The sequence below is a fragment of the Hippocampus guttulatus genome, chromosome 22 (genome assembly GCF_054856545.1).
Source record: "Hippocampus guttulatus isolate MCC_2025c chromosome 22, RoL_Hgut_1.0, whole genome shotgun sequence".
NCBI lineage: Eukaryota > Metazoa > Chordata > Actinopteri > Syngnathiformes > Syngnathidae > Hippocampus > Hippocampus guttulatus.
In genome coordinates this window covers 7,636,190-7,658,108 of record NC_141282.1, presented here as the reverse complement: position 1 = coordinate 7,658,108, position 21,919 = coordinate 7,636,190, and the positions used below count along the sequence as shown (strand labels likewise).

The 21,919-nt window shown below is 53.9% G+C and overlaps 1 protein-coding gene across 7 annotated transcripts; it reads left to right on the top strand.

Annotated features, from left to right (window-relative positions):
• The first annotated feature begins 1,468 nt into the window (after nt 1-1,468).
• ppfia2 (PTPRF interacting protein alpha 2) lies at nt 1,469-21,776 on the top strand. 7 transcript variants are annotated; one of them, XM_086103785.1, is made up of 32 exons: nt 1,475-1,795; nt 3,222-3,477; nt 11,248-11,349; nt 11,437-11,601; nt 11,778-11,852; nt 11,986-12,087; nt 12,161-12,382; nt 12,457-12,603; nt 12,677-12,811; nt 13,202-13,285; nt 13,357-13,488; nt 13,585-13,647; nt 13,720-13,811; nt 13,894-14,026; nt 14,223-14,443; nt 14,540-14,786; nt 14,891-14,920; nt 14,998-15,128; nt 15,202-15,368; nt 15,434-15,524; nt 16,246-16,248; nt 16,996-17,077; nt 17,181-17,381; nt 17,896-17,958; nt 18,092-18,124; nt 18,238-18,413; nt 18,516-18,613; nt 18,706-18,881; nt 18,974-19,042; nt 19,113-19,269; nt 20,195-20,279; nt 20,632-21,776. In XM_086103785.1, exons 2-31 carry the CDS (start codon nt 3,229-3,231, stop codon nt 20,251-20,253), a joined length of 3,705 nt encoding a protein of 1,234 aa, XP_085959911.1. In that variant the 5' UTR covers nt 1,475-1,795; nt 3,222-3,228; the 3' UTR covers nt 20,254-20,279; nt 20,632-21,776. The 7 variants fall into 7 exon arrangements, 5 of the variants coding, with proteins under 5 accessions (XP_085959916.1, XP_085959911.1, XP_085959914.1 ...); XR_015099377.1 differs by lacking the exon at nt 16,246-16,248 and adding an exon at nt 19,352-19,396 and having other exon boundaries at nt 1,476-1,795; XM_086103788.1 differs by lacking the exon at nt 16,246-16,248 and adding an exon at nt 19,352-19,396 and having other exon boundaries at nt 1,476-1,795; nt 20,195-20,232.
• The last annotated feature ends 143 nt before the right edge of the window (nt 21,777-21,919 follow it).

Genomic DNA, 21,919 nt, shown 5'->3' with positions numbered 1-21,919 from the left:
ATTTCAAGAGCCATTCGACATGCAGAATACAGACGTGCGTCTTTGCACATTTTTCTCAAATGGAAACATTTCTATGTGGGTTTACTCCTTGAAAGTGACCTTTCATTGTCATTATTTCTTCTCTTAAAATCTCGACCAATCTCACCAGTGCAATCATGAGTCGGAACTTCCTGCGGCGTCGTCTTCTTTCAGATCAAATCAAGAATTCGTGAATTGGATGACTCATTACAACATCGCAGACAACACAACAGGAAGGAAAGAAGGAAGGAAGGGCCGAGGGAGGGAGGAATTGTCTGCTGTGGTTTTACGGCTGGCGTATCCTCTGCTGCTCGCCACTCTGAATTATTGATGATGCTGACGACATGCGGGAAAAAGACGAAGAGGAGTTTTGGGAGCTTGACCTCAAACTTCATCTTCATTGATTTGTTTGCACTTTCAGTTTTTTCAATGTATTATTGATAAATACCTTTTTTTTTATTCGACGCCAATGTTTTTTTAATGAATTTTTCTACAATTACGTTTAAAATATTCGGATACACTCACAGAAGGGGGGAGGAGGTGTGCTAAGAGGTGTGTGTTCATCTCTTTGCGTGTACCTGTGCCGCAGCAGCTGCAGGACGTGAGAGGCATGGGCAAAAAAAAAAAAATCTTCATTAAGGGCCGTCTGTGGGCTTTGGGCAGCAGCTGCCTGGTTGCCTGGCAACTGCAACCCCGCTCGGGCCAATCAGGACTGCATGCAACAGGACTTCGACCCTGCACAACATCTGGAAATCTGTCATGACCTCACACAGGAAGGTTGAAAGATGAAATGATTGTGGCCGGTGGGGGGGGGTTGTTAAAGTAAATCAAATGATGCCGATTAATAATAATAATAAAAAAAATAAATAAATAAAGCGGGCATATTTTGTCCGATTCTCCAGGCAAACAATGACACCGAATCGTGTTTCAGCACCATGGACAGTGACGTCGCAAGCACGTCAATAATTCAATGGATCGATTTGGATGCGTTTTCTCTCTTTGGTGGGAAAAAAAACTTGAAATTTGCTGACAAAAGAAGCCGAAAAGGCATGTTGGACAAAGGGCTGTTGCCGTGGCAACAGGAAGACACACACACACACACCTAGGTCCGTCTCGTGCTCATGAAATTGAATGCGGGTGCATTTTATTCTTCAAAGAAGCCATTTGAAACATTTTCATGAATGCACACACAAAAAAAAAAGCTCACACGCTATATTTCAGACACATTGAAATATTTGGGGGGTTATTTTGTATTTCCTGATTTGACGAAATGGGGATACGGTGACCACATCTGCCTCCCATGGGGCGTCCCCATCAAGGCAGCATCTGCATTGGGGGGGGAGGGCGTTCCTAATCAAGTGTCGCCCAGCTCCTGATTGGCTGGCGCCCCAAATGAGGATGAAAAGCACAGCTGCAACTTTAAGACTCCTCCCCCCCCCACCGTGGCTCTCAATGGTCTCTTCCAGCTCGCCTCCTCTTCCTCCACTTCCTCTTCTTCCTGGAGATCTTGTCCGTGAAGCGCCACGGGAACCATGTCGTCGTGGGCACGTCGTTCGTGACCATGATGATGAAGAAGGTGCCGCGGGGGGGGCCGTCGGCGGCAGTGGAAGCGCGCCGGCCGCGCCTTCGTCACGCCGCGCGGAAGCACCACTGAGAGCAGCTCGCTTTTTTTGCTTTTCCTTTCCTTTCTCGATGCCTTTTTGATTTGGGAAGGAGGTGCGTGCCCGATCTGCAGACGAGCTGAGCGTCGGGCATCGTGAACGCGCACGGAGAGAAGGTAAGCGCGCTACTGACCTACATCGCCAAGGTGATTGTGTGCATCCGTGTGTGCGTGCTTGACATTGGTGGGAGGGGGGAGGAGGAGGAGGGGGGGGGCTTGGTGGTATGATGTAATGCACTTGAGACAATAGCCAAGCGTGCTCCCCCCGAACGCAAACACACGCACGCGTACTCTACCGCCGGGTGGTTTGGATGAATGAACACGCCCCCGCACGCGCGCACACGCATGAAGCACGCGTTCACGTGCACGCGCGGGTCAATGGCCGCAGGCCGACGGGAGACGTCATAACGAGCAGCACGCAGACCTAAAACACGCGATACTGGCAGGCTTTTGTCATACGTGCAGTGATCACGCGCGCGCACACACACACTGACTCGGACTGAAAGGCCGCATCGATGTCCTTCTTTTCAAATTTTATTTTAGAATGAAAACCCGCAGGTCAATTTCTGTGTGTGTCCCAATACTTTTGTGGGCGTTGCATAGCCGCCCCACACACAAATATTGGGCCACTTTGAGTCAACACACACACACACACACACACACACAAGCCCCCCCCCCCCCCAATCGCTGACTCCTTTTATGCATGTATGTGTGTATTTGCTCCCTGGATGTGTCCTCGTGCTTTTGTGGGAATGACGCTTCCACGCTTGCTACACAGAGACCACGATTGTTTGTTGGTTAAAATTAAAGACGAGGCAGAACTGCGAAGCTCGTTAGCTTTGATTGAAAATCAAGAGGAGGCTGTATTTTGATCGGATGAGACTGGAGCGACTTGACAGGTTGTTTGTTGGCAAGCGGCGCGTTTTTGAATCATTGCGAGTGCTCGCTACAATCTGCTCCTCTCCATTCATGAATACAGTACACACACACACACACGCGCGCGCACGCACACGCACAGCGTAGCTAATGTTGTGTCGTGAGAGGAGGCCCCAAAACATTTCCAGGACCAGGGATGGCGCGAGGGCGGCGTCTGATTGGCAGCTTCGCGTGGCTGCAGCGCCGCCGACGATGTCTTTGCACCCCCCCCCCCCCCCCCCCCCCCGTGACCGAGGTTCCGCCGCCGCCGGTGCCAAATGTAGGCCGAACACGCTTCTCGCGCTCGCCTCTCGGCTAGGAAACGCTCGCGTTTGCCAGCCCCGTCGGTCGCGCTGTCGGTATTCGAGGTGGCGGTCGGGGCAAGATGAGCTTGAGAGGACGCGGCCTAGTTTGTTTGATTTGGGGACGGGCGTTCAGAAGAGGTCAGAGTGCAACGAGCATTAAATCCATTCGTGCTCCGGGGTTGTCCGACCGACTGATATTTGGCTCCTGGCATTTCAAGTGCCCCACGCGTCCTCCTCCTTTGACGTCTTCCGCGGCCCGTTTAGGCAGATGGCGGCGACCCCAAAGCGCCCCGCTTGATGTTTTCCGCACGTTTGCTTTTCAGCGGCAAGATGATGTGCGAGGTGATGCCCACCATCAGCGAGGACGCGGCGCCGAGCCAGCGCGGCTCGCAGAGCGGCTCGTGCGACCCGGACTCGCACTTTGAGCAGCTGATGGTCAACATGCTGGACGAGCGCGACCGCCTGCTGGACACGCTGAGGGAGACGCAGGAGAGCCTGGCCCTGTCCCAGCAGCACCTGCAGGACGTCGTCTACGACCGAGACTCGCTGCAGAGGCAGCTCAGCTCCGCCCTGCCGCAGGTAGGATGGCGCCCCCCCCCCCCCCCCCCCCGCGTCCATTTTGGGAGTCCGAGTCGCTATCGAGCGGTTCCCGCGTTGCCACTTTTCGCCCTCGGCGCTCCTCTTTTTGCGAGCGGCCGCGTTCGGAAGATGCTCCGTGGCGGCCTTTGGAATGTGAGAGCGCTTCCTGTTGCTTCGCAGCGAGATTTGGTGCCGCCTCTCGCTCTCGGCGCGCGTATCCTCTTGGCGCGGTTGTCCCGGCTCGACCTCGGAGGCCATAATAGATTTGTCGCTCTCCCTCCAACGTGCTGGAGCGCGCTCAGAAAAGATTTCCTGGAAAACCCGACACGGTAGCCTATCAAAGTAATGAGCGGGAAACGACGAGCTGCTCTGGGATCCGTCGCCGGGTCCTCGCCGCTAACCTCTTCGCCTCTCGATGCTCCACTTGAATGCCAGGAATAGAACATGATGTCATTGCCAGCAGCTGACAGGACAAGGACTCTTTTCATTCTCTTGCTACAAGCTAAGTTTAGCCTGGGTCGTTAGTAGAATTTGCAGAGAGTCCTCTTGTCCGTACACGCCGCAATTAAGTGTTTGCCGGCTTGCCGCGAACGGGTTTTGCCGAGCGCCGGTCGGGGGCGGTCGTTAATTGACGTGAGATATACCGAAGCTAATCGCGGCCGCCCGACTGCCTTTTTCAAGAGAGTTTCAGCCCGCGTATCGCCGCATCACCTTCCGCATCTTGGAGACGAACGAGAAGAGGGTATAATTAGCGGCCCGGCAATTACAGAGCCACGTCGGCGTCGCAACTCCCGAACGTGTCGATTAGCTCGGTCCCGCGCGACAGATGGGAAACGGCTCCGCGCTCATTTGGGCTTTTGACTGGTGATGAACGCTAACAAACAAATAAACGTTCAAGAGTAACAAGCCGCGGGGAAAGGAGATGGCTCGTCGAGCAATTTGGAGGCCGTTACGAGCGATCGGTTAAGGCCGGTCGGGCCAAGGCTAACGTTAGCATCCGTACCTTCACGACGGCATTATGGCCACGCAGCCAAATGTCTCAGACTTTTTTACGCAAAAGAGCCGGCATTTAGCCGACGTGGACATCAGAAGCGGTCAAAACCCAACATTCTCTGCCTTTTTTTTTGTTGTAGCGGGAGGGCAAATAAATGTCGTAGTCCCGTGGCAACTGGTTCACCGCAGCAGCGAGTCATTCGCACGGCACTTAGAAAAATGTTGCCATTGTTTTCCCCGACAAAGAGGCGTTTGACACGCGAGCGTCACGGGTTCGGCCGCAAAGACCTGGAAGGGATCGGAAAAAGAAGGAGGTTCTCGTACCTTTGCTTCTGAATGCTTTCTCAATTCAGATACCGCCGCTAATGGTCGCTAATCGATATCCCACGCAACGTTTCGGCAGAAAGCCACCGAAATCCACTCGTCGCCGAACGGAGCGGCGCGCCGCTCGCGACCCGACCCTGCAGAAAAGTCTCAAATCATCAGCTCTTACACCGCGGGCCTCTTCCTGTCGAGCTAATGGATCGGCGGGCCTTTGCGCTGCCGTTAATTCCGGGCTAATGGATGTCAACGCCACCTTGGCGCGCTAATCGCGCTAGCTGGAAAGATGAAGACGATGAAAGCGCGGAGGAAGGGTCGAGCGTGCGCGAGTCAGGCAGCAGCATGACGCACGGCCGCATGAGTGACAGCTAAAAAAAAAAATGTAGGTCACGACCAAACGTTGCCTCTGGTGAGAAGCGACCAAAGATAAAAAACGGTGAGTTTTGCAAGGAATGGACGCTCACCCAAACATGTTTAGCCTTAAAAATAAATAGCCGACCGATGATTTGATTCGGAGAAAAGGCACTGGTGTCTGTTTTGCCATCCGTCAAATACCAATTACTACTTTCCTCATCGCCGATTTATGGCGTGCCCCACAAAGAGTCAGCCTCACTAATTGTGACCGAGCCCCGTCAGAAAGAACTTAAGTTTTGCAGAATTTGACGTCTCCACTAAAAGGTTGATCGGATGCCAAAAGGCAAAGCTGAATCAGATTGGTCAAAATGACGCTCCTCTGCCCGCTTCAACAAGTTGGCGGCAAAGCATTACTTTTGTGGCGTTTTGCAGTTGATTTTTGTGACTAGCCACGCGGGTTGTCCTCTTTTAGCATTAGCCACGCGCTGCACCCATGACAACTGGAGGCATGCAACAGAGATGACTTTTATCAGCCGTCGCTCGTCACGCCAGCTGGATCGACACGATTAGCATGAGCCCGAGGCCTTAACAGTCTTTTGAGAACAAACGGCAGCCAGACCAAGACCATAGGCTGGCGCGCGTTCGCGCGCATTAGCATGACCGCCGTTTCAAAACGCAGTCGGAGGCTGGCGTCCGCTTATTTAGATGGAAAACAAACGCTGCCACCTTTCAAATTTTCAATGTTGCATCTCCGAATAGCAGCACCCGTGATCCAGCAGATATTTTCAACTTTCAATCTTTTTTCTTTTTAAACACCCTTTGACGGATGAGAGAAGAATAAAGCTCCTTGATCTTTTTTTATCTTTTCGTTTGTTTTTTTTTCTTTTCCAAACATCGTTTTATGTTTACCAGAACTCAGAACGTTTCTGTTCAAATGTCTTGGGAAAAAAAATCCACATCTCTGTACTTGCATTTTTTTTTCTATATGAGCTTAATTTAGAAGACTGTTTATGAAGAATAACAAATTCACGGATGTGTAAATTCACCCCATTGCGGATGCTGTTTTTTTGCGTCCAGAACAGTCCGGATAGTTCTTTTCCTCGGAGAACACGACGTGCACAATTTCCCCAAAACATTCTGACACTTTGCATCATGGTGCAAAATGTAATTTCTTCCACGAAGCGGAATTTTTCAATTGGATTATTTTGACGTTGTCAAGTAGCGGAAGTATTTTGTTCGATACCAATAGTGTCCCGAAGAGGGCGCCATCGGACTTTGAAAGTGCGCCCCAAGCTGCCCAATGATTCAAACTGACCTTCAGCTTGGAATTTGGGTCTCCCAAACTGCCTTTTGGTGAGCACTGAAGGAATAACCAAAACTCAACTCAGCTTGATTCATAGAGGACAGTGAAACACTGCGCAAAGGAACACATTGTTCCCCTTATCTTCTCCCTCATGTCCCCCCCGAAAGTCTTCGTGACAAAAATCCACATCCTATTTTTTGCTGTGATGTGACTTAGACTTTGCGCAGGCTCTCTAAACCACATTTTGGTGATTTATGTCCAATGTCTCTGCGTTTTCATCTCCAAATCTTGTTAGACTTGCTGGCACAAAGTCCTCCTGTTATATTGTGTGTGTGTGTGTGTGTGTGTGCGTGCGTGTGTGTGTGTCTTCTTAATGTGAGCGCTCTCCTTGGTGAGGGGGCGTTAATGAGGAACTTATGAGATCGCCTCCTCTTTCTTTTTCTCTTCCTCCTGCCAGTCGTCAATCGCAAGACCGATGAGGCCCAAGTTGCAAATAAAGTAGAGAGAAGCGGTGGGAGGAAACTTTTCTTTTTTTGGTGTGTGTTGCACTTGCTGCAAATGAAAAAATGAGACAGAAATTCCTCCAGGATAAATGGCGTCAATAAGACCGGGGTTGGGGGGGGGGGACTCCCCCGATTGTCTCTTTTTTAATTCAAGCAATTCTTTATTTTTTGAAGAATATATATAAGGCCTTAGTATTTCTTTATTGATTGTCTGGACCGACTGTCAACCGGCTCAGAGCAAAATCGGTGTCTCTGGCGCTACCTGTTGCTGTGGCGTGCACACGACAGCCTTTCTTTCGTTGCCCTTCTGGAAAATGACCGACGTCACGTGCGTGTCGGTTGGAAAGTCTTTGTCCGACACTGTCATGATTCATCGCAGTCGTGCATATGTTGATGATTTCATTATTTTTTTTTTTTGTACTGCGTCTGTTGTGGTTCCTCTTGCAGCTGATTGGTTCGCGAAGAGGAAGAAGGGGTGGGAGGGGGGGGGGGGGTGAGGCGCGCAGAGAGGGGGAGGCGGGTGGTGGCTGCCGGTTGCTGGGTCGTGCTTAACGCGCGCAGACCCGCCGCCGTTGCAGTCCGAGCCGCGCCGCGTCTCTGCGCCGCCATGCAGCCTGATGGGCGCGATTCCTCTTCGGCCTCTCGGATGCTGCGCGGCTCGCTCGGGCGCGCCGCCGCCTAGCGCGCGCTCGTGCGTGCGTCCCCATTGTGAAGATCTTATTTTTCTTTTTTTTTTTTTTTGGGTGGGGTGAGGGGGATCCTTTTGTTTGCTCGGCGGCGGTCGTGCCCCGATCTGGGATGTTGTTGTAGTCGCTCGGATTATGATTTTCTCCGAGGTGAGCGCGGGGAGCAACTGCCCCAAGGCGCACCCGCCCAACGGCACCAGGTTCTACACTTTCCAGGCAAGTCACGTGACTTCTGGGCTCCGAATCGGCACTCCGAAACTTCGTTGCGTTGATCGCCATCTGCGTGCATCAATGACATATTGATTGCCGGCTTCTGTTTTTTTTTCTTTCCGGTGACACGTTATTTTCGTTGTATAGTTTTCGTTTTATTCATTGATTTGCATTTTTGCAGCATTGTTTTACTTTTATTGCATTTTTTTTTTGTTTTAGGGCATCTTTCATCTGTGTTTATTCATGCATTTGAAATGTAAATGTTGGTATTGATTTGAATCACATTTATTTTGGTTTTATCGTCGTGATTAGAAAAAAAATATTGATTGGCAAAATGCCTGATCTGAGTTGGCATCCCTCCCCACCTCAATTTCATACCCCCCCCCCCCCCAGTTGCTCCATTCTCATCAAGGTGCGTCTTAGGTGTCCTGGGGTTAAAAAGGGGGCGCTCGTGCGGCACAAAAAGGCGCGGAAAGTCGTCGTCGTTGAAGGAATCCGCTCATCGCGGAATATTTGCCGATTTCTCACACGGGGGCACCAAAGTTGGGCGTAAACCCGAATCCGAGGAGGCTGTGGAGACGCAGCTGCACAATCCCACGCCGCTGACACTTCCGTCACGGCAGCTTGTTTGCACACAGCCCGCGGGGGGGGGGGGGGGGGGGGGCACTGATGGAGACCAATGTCTTCCGCCACAGCGCAGCACCTCCATCTTGTCGTTGAATTCTCTCAAATTGCCGACAGGGAGCGGCGCCAAGTGGGTTTGGGCGGTCAACAAGCCACGGGAGGAGCTCGACTCGCCTTGCAGAAAATGTTGACGATTCGTCGTGTCTGAAAGAAGTCGGCGGCCAAATTGTGTTTTCAACCGAGGCCAAATACAAACGCCCGCTTTTGGAGTCGAGTACCGATAGTGGACAACGTCAATGCCGCTCGCGTGTTTGATCTTTGCATTTTGTGTTAGCATCAAGCTAACGGACGTTCTTGAGACGAAACTTTGCGCTTTGCTAAAAATCGACAACGCGTCCATCGAGAGGCCGTCTCGGTACCTGGACACGCCCGACTTATGACGCTTTGATTTGACGTGTGTGTGTGTTTTCATCCTTTCGCTCCCGTTTGCGTTTGCGTTTATTTCTCGGCGCCGCCTTGAACGGACCCGGGATGCTTCGGGGGCAGCGCTTCAAAAACATCCCTCGACCTTGAACTCCAAATGCCCGTGTTTGACGGGCGTCAATCAAGCGTGCAACGCGGCGGACTGACATTTGCGCTGCGGGGCCGTTAAGCGCCGCCATTCGCGCCGCCTGACGCGTCACAGATTGGACCCAAAGGTGCCTGCGCGCAAATGAGGGCGGACGTGATCCATGCGTGCGGAGCCGCCGATTGAAGCCTTTGACCTTTTTTGTTTGCTCGCGTGACGACGACGACGCGTGCGATTGCGCATGCGGCGTTGCTCTCTTGACTGTGCATGCCGAACCAAGGAGGCCTTTGGCCTATTTTCCATCTTCTTTTTTTTAATCAGTGTTTAAAATCCACGCGGGGCAGATGGGCAATGCAGTTTGACCCACTTTGGATTCCATCGCGATTAAAAGGATGAGCGAGTTTTCCACTGCTGGAGCCTGCCCCCCCCCGCCCCCCCACCCTCCCTCCGTTGTGCCATAAATGTCGTCCTCGCGATGCTAACTAGTTAGCTTTGTAGCGGATGTATGAATCCCTGCAGCGGCTCGGACATTCCTTCGCTATTTCCGCTAGCGTTCGATTAGCCGAACTGTACAAACTCGGAACCCTTCCGAGATCATCACGATGATATTAAAATTTGTTCAAAAATAAAAAGGGGGAGAAAAACCCAAAACGAACGACAACAGCCCATCCGACATGATGGCGAAAGAACCTGCGGGAGGCTCTCGGCAAATCGGCCTTGCTCTTTTATTTGATGGCGCGTGACACAAAAGCCTTGCAGGGTGATGAAGAAAATGGATTTTTTCCCCACTTTTGTTTGATCAATGAGGTGTTGTTGGATCGATTGATTCGGATCAATCTCTCATTAAGGTGTGAAGAGACATTTTGTGCATCTCACCTGCACGTGGACTTTGTTTTGGAAGATGGCGACGCGCACCGCACGAAAGCCAAGATGACAATTCGATTTTATCGGCCCCGAACGACACGTCACCCCACGGACGGCGGAGAGGGGCGAGGGGGGGGGGGGGCAGCCGGCAGCCCTTCAAGCCTCTGTTGCCGTGGCGACAAAGACGAGCGCTCCTCGACGATGCGCCTGGGCCGCACCCGCGGATGTCTGCCAGTACAAGAGGGAGCGGCTGAGCCGCCAAAATGGCGAGATGGAGCGGCGCTCGGAATCGGAAGAAGACCTCCGAGGGGGGAAATTCGGTCGCGGCCTCACCGAAATGCGCTCTTTGCTATGAAACCCAACCGGCTTCGCGTTTGCTAACGTAGCGTCAAAAGCTTCCGCTGCTAGTGGGAATCATTCAGATCTTTTCGGGCTCCATTTCCAGGGAGGCCCGCCCGGAATAACTCGGGAGGGGGCGAGTATCCATCGCGCTTCTCGGTATCAAGCCGATAGACGCCCGATTCCAAGTTGTCGGTGGCCGACAAAGCGCTTTTCCAAGTGAAAGCGCATCCTTGGCCGATAATTTGCGAAGCCCCTCCGAACGTTCCCGACGAACTTTCGAGCCGAGTCGGACAGAGAGGGGTTCCGTGCTTCGCCGTGGCAACCGCAGCTCCGTTACCAGCGCATGAGCGCGGCGGCATGCGAACGAGGAGATCCTCTTTTTGTTCTCCTCCAGCGCTGCGGTTTCCCTTCTCAATCAGGGATTCGTTTTGTTTCCAATGCATTTGATTCTTTTTTTTAAATTTTTTATTATGACGACGCTGGCAAAAAGCGTCAACGAGGTCGCACGTCCATGCAAGCAAACCTGTGCGTCAGGCTTACCTTTTATCTTCAATTTTATTAAGTCGCAGCCGCGACTTAATAAACGGCGCACCCTTCGACGTTCCGATTTGGGGCTCGGCGCACCCCCTCTCCCAGGAGTCCTTTTTTTTGTTTTGTTTTGTTTTTGGGCCGCTTGCCCGTCCAACTGTGGCACTTGAGGGGGAGTTGGCAGCTCTTGACACACGACTGAGCAGCGCTGCGAGCTTTCAGGAGGCTTTCCTGGCGTGGGGCAACGCTCTCGCTAACGGGCCCGAAACAAGTTCAGGGGCCGAGCGTCCGTTTCGATCGCATCTCCTTCATCCAACCGGCGTAATGTGACGAGCGGGAGCCTCCCGGGGACCCTTTTATCCGCTTAAAGCCCGACGCGGTGTGGCTCATCTTGCTCTTCATCCCCCCCCACCCCCCGCGGTCGTGTTTTGGTCGTCCGCCTGACGCGTGATCTTCTCTCCGGTTCTTGTTTAGGAGTTTGCGTCGCTCACCAAGGAGCTCAACGCCTGCCGGGAGCAGCTGCTGGAGAAGGAAGAGGAGATCTCGGAACTGAAGGCCGAGAGGAACAACACCAGGGTGCGCTCCGGCAAACGATGGCGGTGGGAAGAAAACAAAAAACAAAAACTCAAGCCCAAAAGGAACGAGCGGTCCTTGTGTGCGCAGTTGCTGTTGGAGCACCTGGAATGTCTGGTGTCGCGGCACGAGCGCTCGCTGCGCATGACGGTGGTCAAGAGGCAGGCGCAGTCGCCCTCGGGCGTCTCCAGCGAGGTGGAGGTCCTCAAGGCCCTCAAGTCCTTGTTTGAACACCACAAAGCCCTCGACGAGAAGGTGCGGCGCGCAAACATGGCCGGCGTCATCCCAAAAGCGCTCTCGGCCACGTGTGGCTCAGCTCGGCCAAATAGAGCATTGAATGACCTTTTTTTTTTTTTTGAAATGGAAATTGGAAAATTTGTGCTTTGTTTGTCGGAGCGAATGTTTCCCCAACGATTGTTTTCCCGGCGAAGGTGCGCGAGCGACTGCGCGTGTCGCTGGAGAGGGTGTCCGCCTTGGAGGAGGAGCTTACGGCAGCCAACCAGGAGGTAGGAAAAGTTGTCAATTAACCTTTTGCCATCGCCGCGCATTTGCTACAAAAAGAAAACCTCGGGAATCATCAAAGGAGCGGACAAGGATCGGCGCTTTTTCGTCACGCTTCTACGCCCCCCCCGCCTGCAGATCGTGGCCTTACGCGAGCAGAATGCTCACATCCAGAGGAAGGTGGCGTCGGGCGAAGACGTCCCGGAGGGAGGCGAGGCGCAGCCGAAGGTCCGCGGCAAGGTCTGCGGCGGCCGGCGCCCCCCCGTCAACCCCCCCCGTCGCGCGGCGCGCTCACTTCTGTCGCCGTCCCCAGCGGCTGTCCAACGGCTCGCTGGAGTCGGCGCGTGAGGCCGGCCAAGTGGCGGAGCTGCAGGACCTGCTGGAGAAGCAAAACTACGAGCTGGCGCAGATGAAGGAGCGCATGTCCTCGCTGTCGTCGCGCGTCTGCGAGGTGGAGCAGGAGCTGGAGACGGCCCGCAAGGACCTCATCAAGTCCGAGGAGATGAACAGCAAGTACCGGCGGGACATCAAAGAGGTGACGAACGCGCGCGGGGGCGGCGTCGCCGGAGTTCGCCGGCGTCTCGGGATCTTGTCGTCTGCCGTTCGCAGGCCATGTGCCAGAAGGAGGACATGGAGGAGCGCATCGTCACGCTGGAGAAGCGCTACCTGAGCGCCCAGCGCGAGTCCACGTCGGTGCACGACATCAACGACAAGCTGGAGAACGAGCTGGCCAACAAGGAGGCCTTCCTCAGGCAGGTGTGTCCGGCCGCATGCCCTTTTTTCAAAAGCGCCTTTCCTCGTCCTCTTTTTTTGCTTTCGCTCGGCGCAGATGGAGGAGAAGAACCGGCAGCTGCAAGAGAGGCTGGAGCTGGCCGAGCAGAAGCTCCAGCAGACCATGCGCAAGGCCGAGACGCTGCCCGAGGTGGAGGCCGAGCTGGCCCAGAGGATCGCCGCGCTCACCAAGGTCACGCCCCGAAAGCTTTTTGCAAAACCTTCCTTTCCTTCCAAGAAGAAAGCGGCACGCCCAAAGTCGCCGCCATTTTTTAACTGTCCCCGACCCCCCCCCCCCATCTAGAATTGTTCGGGCCATTTTGAATTTTGAAGGTGGTTTTTTTTTTCCTTCTTGAAATTTGAAATGCTGATTTTAGTGGTCCTTTTTTTTTTTTTCAAGCATTTTTGCAAAGTCAAGGGCACATTTTTTTCGGGGGGGGGGGGGATTTTTTTGCAAATGAATTACGAGGTGGCTTTCTCCAGAAAAAGATTGTCGAAATGTCGAATTTCAAGGTGCAAAATGTTGCCTTTTGATTTTTGTGTGAGCCTCAGATGTGTGGCTGAGACCAGATGTGCGTTGTAGGCAGAAGAGCGTCACGGCAACGTCGAGGAGCGCATGCGCCACTTGGAATGCCAGCTGGAGGAGAAAAACCAGGAGCTGCTACGGGTGACCGCCGCCACCGTCGAGCTCGCCGGGAGGGGGCCGCGTCGCTCATCTCCTCGGTCTCCCCCCCGCAGGCTCGCCAGCGAGAGAAGATGAACGAGGAGCACAACAAGCGTCTCTCGGACACGGTGGACCGCCTCCTCACCGAGTCCAACGAGCGCTTGCAGCTGCACCTGAAGGAACGCATGGCGGCGCTGGAAGAGAAGGTTCCCTCCCGACCGCGCTCTCACTCGACTCCTCCTTTTCTCCTCACCCGGGTTTTGTTTTGTTTTGGGGGCGGGGTCGGGGGGGGGTGCCTCTAGAATTTACTGATCCAAGACTCGGAGGGCTACAGGAAGCAGTATGAGGAGTCCTTACACGAGAAGGTGACCGTCGCCGAGCTCGGCATACGACCGCGGTTCAAATTTAGACGCCGTCTGACTATTTTTTGCCTGCAGACGCATTTGGCCGAGGAAATTGAAAAGCTGCGGTCGGAGCTGGACCAGTTCAGATTGAGGGCGGGATCCCTCACGGAGCCCACCATGTCACGGTTAGGCTGCTTGTGTTTTTTTAACCACCCCCATTCCCATTCCTTGTCGATTGCGCAATGTCAAGCGTCAACTCTTGTGCAGGTCTCACCTGGACACTTCGGGCGAGCTCCGATTCTCCCTGGGCTCCCTGGCCGAGACCCAGTCGGACCACTACCGCTCGGCCAAGGTCATACGGAGGCCCAGGCGAGGTCGCGTGGGCCTGCGCGAAACCAAGGTGAGGAGAAGAATGAAATCGCACTCGACTCTTTTTTTTTTTGGGATTTGACCGCGTTCGTCTTTTTCCGTCGATCCAAATCCTCCCTCGTAGCTCGAAATACGCCATCGGGACGCTTTTGTGGCCAAAATCGAGCAAAGTATTCATTCACAAAAGCTGTGCTCGCCCCCCGGTGGCCTTGGCGTTTGTTTGTCAGGCCAAGTCTCTGGGCGAGCAAGAGTGGCGCTCGCAGCAGCTGGGCGTGGCGGGCGGCGGCCACCATTTTGAGAGCGACACGGAGATGTCCGACATGGACGACGACGACCGGGAGACGCTCTTCAGCTCCATGGACCTGCTCTCGCCAGGCGGCCACTCGGACGCGCAAACTTTGGCCATGATGCTTCAGGAGCAGCTGGACGCCATCAACAAGGAGATCCGGTGGGTCGGCTCGCTGCTCGGAGCGCAGCCACGCCGCTGCTTTGGATGCTGAAGGCGTGCGCGGGCACCCCCCCCCACCCCCCACCCCATTCGCAGGTTGATCCAGGAGGAGAAGGAGTCGACGGAGCTGCGCGCCGAGGAGATCGAGAGCCGCGTGGCCAGCGTCAGCCTGGAGGGGCTCAACCTGGCCCGCATGCACCACCGCCACCACGGGGCCTCCATCACCGCCTCGGCCACCGCCTCCTCCCTGGCGTCCTCCTCGCCGCCCAGCGGGCACTCCACCCCCAAGCTGGACCCCCGCAGCCCCGCCCGGGACATGGAGCGCATGGGGGTCATGACCCTGGTACGGTATGAGCCCGCTCCAACCGACCTCACCTTCTTCCTTAACGCGGAAAAACAACCCGGTGACAAAAAGTCCGCGCTCGTGCCTCCTTTGTCTCCCGACAGCCCAGCGATTTGCGGAAACACAGGAGAAAGGTGCGGCGCGCGGACACTCTCGCGCTTGGCTTTGATTGACGTGTCGGCAGTTGACGGTTTGACGATCCGCCGATCAGATCGCGGCGGTGGAAGACGACGGGCGCGAGGACAAGGCCACCATTAAATGCGAGACGTCTCCGCCCACCACGCCGCGCGGCGCCCGGATGACGCGCACCCTCCCGGCGTCCTCGCGCAACGACGCCCGAGGGTACGCCCGGCCGGAAATCTCCCGCCGTCTCCACTCGCCGAAACGCCTTCTCCGCACTGTGCCTCCTCTCCAGCCTGGAAGCGGAAGGCCCCCTGAGCAGCGTGGCCAGCAGCCAGGACTCGCTGCACAAGCAGCCCAAGAAGAAAGGCATCAAGTCGTCCATCGGTCGCCTCTTCGGCAAGAAGGAGAAGGGCCGGCTGGCGCGGCTGCCGCACAGACACGTCATGCTGGATCCGCAAGGTCGGTCGCCCGATCCGCGCCCAAAAATGCGACTCGTCCGTGAGCGGCCTGCCGTCGGTCCGCAGCCACCGCGATGGAGTCGGAGGTGGCGGGCCAGGAGGCGGGGCCGGGCAAGCTGGGCGCGCAGGCCGACAAGGACCGCCGCTTGAGAAAGAAGTAAGCTTTGCCGCTTTTGGGTTGGAAGCGGCCCTTTGGGGTTGCTTGTCCTCGCCACCCCCGAGCCCGTTTCGCCGAGGAACGGCAAATTTGGTCGGCATGTCGATCGTGAGAAGGTGCGCCCCAAAAAAATCATTCGATGAAGCGGGCGGAGCGTGTCAAGCGGTTGTTTCGCTGGGTTTGTCTCGCCTAACCACGAATGCCCTTTGCCCTGCGTGTGGTCGTGCCGCTCCTCCTCCTCCTCCTCCTCCTCGCTCTTCTTCTGCCCTTTCCGCCGCACGGACTTCGTCTTGGCGGCACCCGGGACCGAGAGCCCCCCCGCACAACGCATGCATGCCGGCCAGCTAGCTGCCTGCTCCTCAACTTGCCGTTTGGGCATCTCGCGCCATCCATCGCTGCGCTCTGGTCGTCGTCGTTGCGTATCGGTCGTGTCCGGGCTTCAGGTCTGTGTACTCGGACGCGGAGAATGACTGCACGTGGACCCTTAAGTCCAATATTGAGGATGCGCAAGAAACGCCAAAACGTCTTTCCATGTTGTTGTTGTTGTTGTTTTTGGGTCTCTTTGGAGAAATGCAGCAACGATGTTTGACTTCCCGCCAACGCACGAGACTCGAGTCAGGGTTGTTGTTTTTTTTTTTTGTGTGTGTCTGTGCCGGATGCTCGAAATGTCAACTAATTGCTGTGTACTTTTCTCTCTCTTCTCCCTTCGCCTCTAACAAAGCGGGTAAGTGGGCAGGACGCACCGCTGACCTCCACCGTCATACATCGTGTCCTGTCTCAGCTCTCTCGTCTCGCTCCTCGGAGAAGGCCATTCCTTCCTTCTCTTTCTTTCTTTCTTTCTGTCTTTCCCTGCCCGCGTCTTCCTTCTAACAACTGATTGACAGCCGGATCTGCTTTTCACTCCCGGAATGCCGTCCGCTCCAATTTTTGTGTCTTTATTTGTGTGTGGGTATGTTTTGGATTTATGATTTTTTTTTGTTGTTGTAATTTTTCATAACTGTTTCCTTACTTCCCTTTCCCCAGCTATGTTCAGTCGTCATGCATTCTTAGACCCGAGCTGAACATGCAAACATGAGCCGTGACCTCATGTGCTGGATGGAAGAAGACCCAAAGCGCTTGCGTTTGGAAACGCTTTCCGTGCTGTGTTGTGTCCATTTGATCTGTTTGTTTTTTTCCGTGCCAGGAATGATTTGCGAGATACTGTGTGAATTTTTGGGGGGGGGGGGTGCGTGAAATTTGAGATGTTGTCTTTGCATGCGGGTGGAGTACGTCGACGGCGTTTGATGGCTTGCTGTGAAACGGGAAACTGGAATGAGTCGAGCGTACGAGGTCAAAGCTGAGTAAAAAAAAACAAAAAAGTTTTCAAGTCCAGCCCCCGAAGCCAATTTTATTTAGCCGCAGATCATTCGGAATGCACGTCCAGCTCGAGTGGACCATAAATGCGCTCCATCTGTCTCCTCTGCCCACGTAGACACGAGCTGCTGGAAGAAGCCAGGAGGAAGGGCTTACCTTTCGCGCAGTGGGACGGACCCACCGTGGTCGCCTGGTTGGAGGTGAGCCGGCGCTCGGGCGCCTCCGCATCTCATGAAACGGCACGGCAGCGATAAAACGAGTCGAGGCGGGCCCAATCACCTGTGGCCTCTCCTGCGTTTGGAGCTGTGGCTGGGAATGCCGGCCTGGTACGTGGCGGCCTGTCGCGCCAACGTGAAGAGCGGCGCCATCATGTCGGCGCTGTCCGACACGGAGATCCAGCGCGAGATCGGCATCAGCAACCCCCTGCACAGACTCAAACTCCGGCTGGCCATCCAGGAAATGGTCTCGCTCACCAGCCCGTCGGCGCCCCCTACCTCCAGAACTGTGAGTCCTCAAAAGAAGGAGCCGGCTTGTCTCTTGTTGTTGTTGTTGTTTTCTTGTGCTCTGTGTTGTCGCCGTCGTGTTGCCCCCCCCCCACCCCTGCTAAATCGCTGTTCATGGTTCGCCCCATGGTCAGCTTTTAGACTTACGCGAACATCCCTGCTAATTGCCGTAAGCCCGTTTATGGCGTTTCGCTTGACTTTTGCATTCAGCTAGTGGACTTCTCAATATGACAGATTTTCACGCAACACAGGTGGGTCTGGCCTGTATCCCCCCCCCCCCCCCCCGCGATAACTCGGGGATTTGCTGTAATTGGCTTTAGCGTGCATGTTGAGGCGTGTGTGTTGTGTTGAGTCTCATCAACCCCAACCCCCCCCCCCCTCCCTTGCCGCCGGGCCTTTCGGTGGTCTTGACTGTGATGCTTTAACACTGTTGGCTTACAGTGGCGCTGCTCTTCTTCTTTAACACTGCTTGCGCCTCCTGCTGGACATCCACTACCACCTCCCCCCCCCCGTAGCCGTCAGGCAACGTGTGGGTAACCCACGAGGAGATGGAGACCATGGCGGCCCCCTCCAAAACGGTCAGTCGGCGCCCCTGCGACGCTTTAACGCTACCGCCCTTTCCCTTGAGCCGCGTGAGCCCCTTCTGTGGTGAGCTTCTGCTTCTAGCCGGTCATGCTGGCGAACAATGACTTGTCTCTTTGTCATACTCAGAAATCCCAGTCGGAAGAGGGGAGCTGGGCGCAGGTAAGCGAAAACAAACCGGGCCTGCCGGGATTAAGAGCGGCCTCGGCCGGGACACTCGCGCTCTCCCGGATATTTTTTTTCAAATGTTCATACCGTCCGTATTTGCCGTCCAGACGCTCGCTTACGGCGACATGAACCACGAGTGGATCGGCAACGAGTGGCTGCCCAGTCTCGGACTACCTCAGTACCGCAGCTACTTCATGGAGTGCCTGGTGGACGCGCGCATGCTGGACCACCTGACCAAGAAGGACCTGAGGGTGCATCTCAAAATGGTGGACAGCTTCCACAGGTAACGCGTCAAAGTCGCCGGGGTCGCGGGCGCGCTGGGATTTTGGATGCGCGACGCGGCTGTTTCCGATGAGTCACGTCGAACCATTTTGTGTGATTTCAGAACAAGTTTACAATATGGCATCATGTGTCTAAAGAAGCTCAACTACGACCGGAAAGAGTTGGAACGGCGGCGGGAGACGAGCCAGCACGAAATGAGAGGTCATAGAAAGGCGCCATTCCGCCACAGGCAAACCCCCACCTGGAAAAAAAAAAAAAAAAACCAACTCCGAAATGTGTATTTTTCCTTCAAGACGTCCTGGTGTGGAGCAACGAGCGGGTGGTCCGCTGGGTGCAGAGTATCGGCCTGCGGGACTACGCCGGTATCCTGCACGAGAGTGGCGTGCACGGAGCGCTGGTCGCCCTGGACGACAACTTTGACTACAGCAGCCTGGCACTGCTCCTCCAGATCCCCAACCAAAACACTCAAGTAATCGCACGCAATCGCGCACTTCCCCATTCAAAAGCATCCGCGTAGCCAAAATAACTCCCACCGATTTGGGTCCGCGTTTCCATCATCAGGCCCGTCAGATTCTGGAGCGCGAGTACAATAATCTGTTGGCGCTGGGCACCGAGCGGCGGCTGGACGAGGTGAGAGCAGCTCCCGTCGCCGTCGAGTCGTAAACGTCCGATCGCCTTCAACCGCCACGTGTCACAACAGTGCGACGACAAAGACTTCCGCGGCCCGTCGTGGAGGCGGCAGTTTCCGCCGCGGGACGTGCACGGCATCAGCATGATGCCCGGCTCGGCCGAGACTCTGCCGGCTGGCTTCCGTCTCACCGCCACGTCGGGCCACTCGCGGCGGCTCCCGCCCGACGGTAAGCCGGCATTTCCGCCCGCCATCTCGTCTCGCATCCGGCCAAACTTTGTCTTTCCTGTTCTCCTCCGGCACCTCGGCAGTCCTTAACGAGGCGCTGGACGACGTGTATTTGGATTGGTTCTAAGGTCAGCTATGACGTGTCCCGCCCCCCCTGGTCAAAGTAGACCGTGAGTGTTGTGGTCAACCCCCCCGCCCCGTTTCCCCAATCACCTCTTTGTTCCAAACAACCTCGTACTTTAAGATGGTTTTGTGTTAAGATGATGGCAGTTTAAAGATGCCACGCACAAGTTGCGGCGTTGTTCCAATCTCCACGTACGTAGCTCTTATACTGCCCCCAGATGGCCAAAAGGAGCAGCACAACGATGGTTGGATTGAAACCAAAAAAAAAAAATAGCTAGAACTGGTCTGTGTAATGATGTAATGATTGTACATTTTTTAGGAATGGGCCATACTGATACCACGAGTCGATATCGGCCGATACAGGCCTTACTTTAAGGTATCGAATGCTTGTAGAGACTTCCAATACCGGCCACAGATACTTAAGGCAAAAAAATCTGACAACTGATCAACTGTATTCGAATGTTATATGTCAAAAGTGTCTTATAAAAAAAAAAAAAAAGAGCAGTTGGGAAGGCTGTAATTCATTACTGACATTTCCATTTCAGTTTTTTGAGTTACAACTGCGGTCACGGAATGAATTAAAATCACATCTCAAGGCAGAACTTTTTGTTGCGAATACTTTCCTGATATGACGGCACTCTTGTTCGCCGGAGCACATTCAGGAAAGAAATGAGCCACACGTGGCTGGCGCAGCCTCCGTTTTGCCCACCCTGCCCTCAAGTGTTGTCTTTGCTTGTGCGATTGTTGCCCGCCCGGATGCTGATGCAGTCTTTTTATCGCCCCCCCGTTGTCCCCGTCCACAGCGGGAGCCTTGCCGATTCAGCGCCTGGACAGCTCCACGGTGAGAACCTACTCGTGCTGAGGAGATGGACCTAAAAGTGTACCGCTGTATGTAACACGCAGAGCAACATCGGCCGCCCACCACCGCTTCTTTTTTTTTTTTTTCTTCTTCGTGTTTGGCATCAGATTTCAAAGGAGGCGAGGCATGAGATGAGCCTTTTTTTTCCGGAGGCTTGGCGCATCTTTGCGATCAAGGCTGGCCTTTATTGGGCGCCAAGCTCAGATGAGTCACGTTGCCATTTTGAGATGCACGAAAATACTCAAAACTAATTCGGTCAACAAGGCCCAAAAAAATAAAAAAAGGACCCAGCTTTCTGGAATTTGGAAACCGCATGCGGCTGAGAAACGCGGCCTGCCAAGTTGGAGACGGCCGTATGACTCATTCTTTTGTTTTTCTTAGGCCCAGTTCTGAACGGAGCTGCCGGATGGGCCCACCCACCCGGGGTGGTTTCCCCCGTGGGTGAGGTTGGGGGCGGGGGGTCGTCGGAGGGCTACGCCATCGGGATAACCTTGCACTGCCAAGAAGCCCCTCGTCCCTCTGCCTATCGCACCAGCCCACCTCCCGTTTCTCAAATGTGGACGCCAGCCTGCTGCCCCCTCCGGTGCTAAACTAAAAAAAAAAATATATATATATATATATATAGAACTTTTAAAAGCCATTTTAAAAATGTTATTGGCACAAATTGGCAGATATACTGTATATGGTTTGACGTGTCCAAAATGGCCATTTTGACGGCAGAGGCCGCACTCGCTTTATGGTCAAGTTGATGAATTTGGTGGCTTCCCATTTGCCATAAAACTAAAATCGCACTGAGTCTCTTCCGTGATTCACACTCTTCACATCACCAATTTTTAAATGAGCCCCATTTTGAGGAAAAAAAATATGGGCAAAAATTGGAATAAACCAAGTTCAAAGCTTTTGGTAAAGTTTGGTGATTTTGGTGGCCTCCCATTGCTACAAAAGTAAAACGGCCTTGAGTTGCTCGCTCGTTTTACTTTCTACATTTCGCCAGGTTTCCAATGAGACCTATTTTGAAAAAGTTGATTGGCAAAAGTTGGAAAAAATGAAGTTTAAATTGTGCAACATTTGCATTTTCAACGCCGATAGCATCCACTTTGGATCAAGTCAGGGATTTTGATGAGCTGCCACAGCCACAAAAATAAAATGGCGTCGAGTTTCCCTCCTGCAGCGGGCTGGTCGCCATTTTCCGAAAGCGTACTGTGTATTTAAAGTAGGTTATGTAAATTCATATTAATATGACTTTTAATTATATGTGTAAAAAAAAGAGCAAACATGAAGTTAGTGGAAACAAAGATAAATAATATGCTGCTCTTGGACCCTGGCAAACTTTTTTTTGTGTGTGTATGTCATTTTTTCCCCATTTTTGGAGGGGGGGGGCAATATTGTACTTGATAAGAGGATGTTGCCGCTGCCCTCTTGTGGCCGGAGGACTAACAAGCACACGAGCGAGAACAACCCTAAGTGACTTAACGGGAAAATGACCTCAGCTCATTATGTGTGTGTGTGTGTGTGTGTGTGTGTGTGTGTGTGTGTGTGTGTGTGTGTGTGTGTGTTAAAAAAAAACTCTTGGGAGCAAGGCCTAACTTTCTGTTTGTTTTGTTTTTGGAAGTCTTTCAATTTGCACGAACAAGAACATCCTCATGGTTCCATTTTGTGTGGATATTTT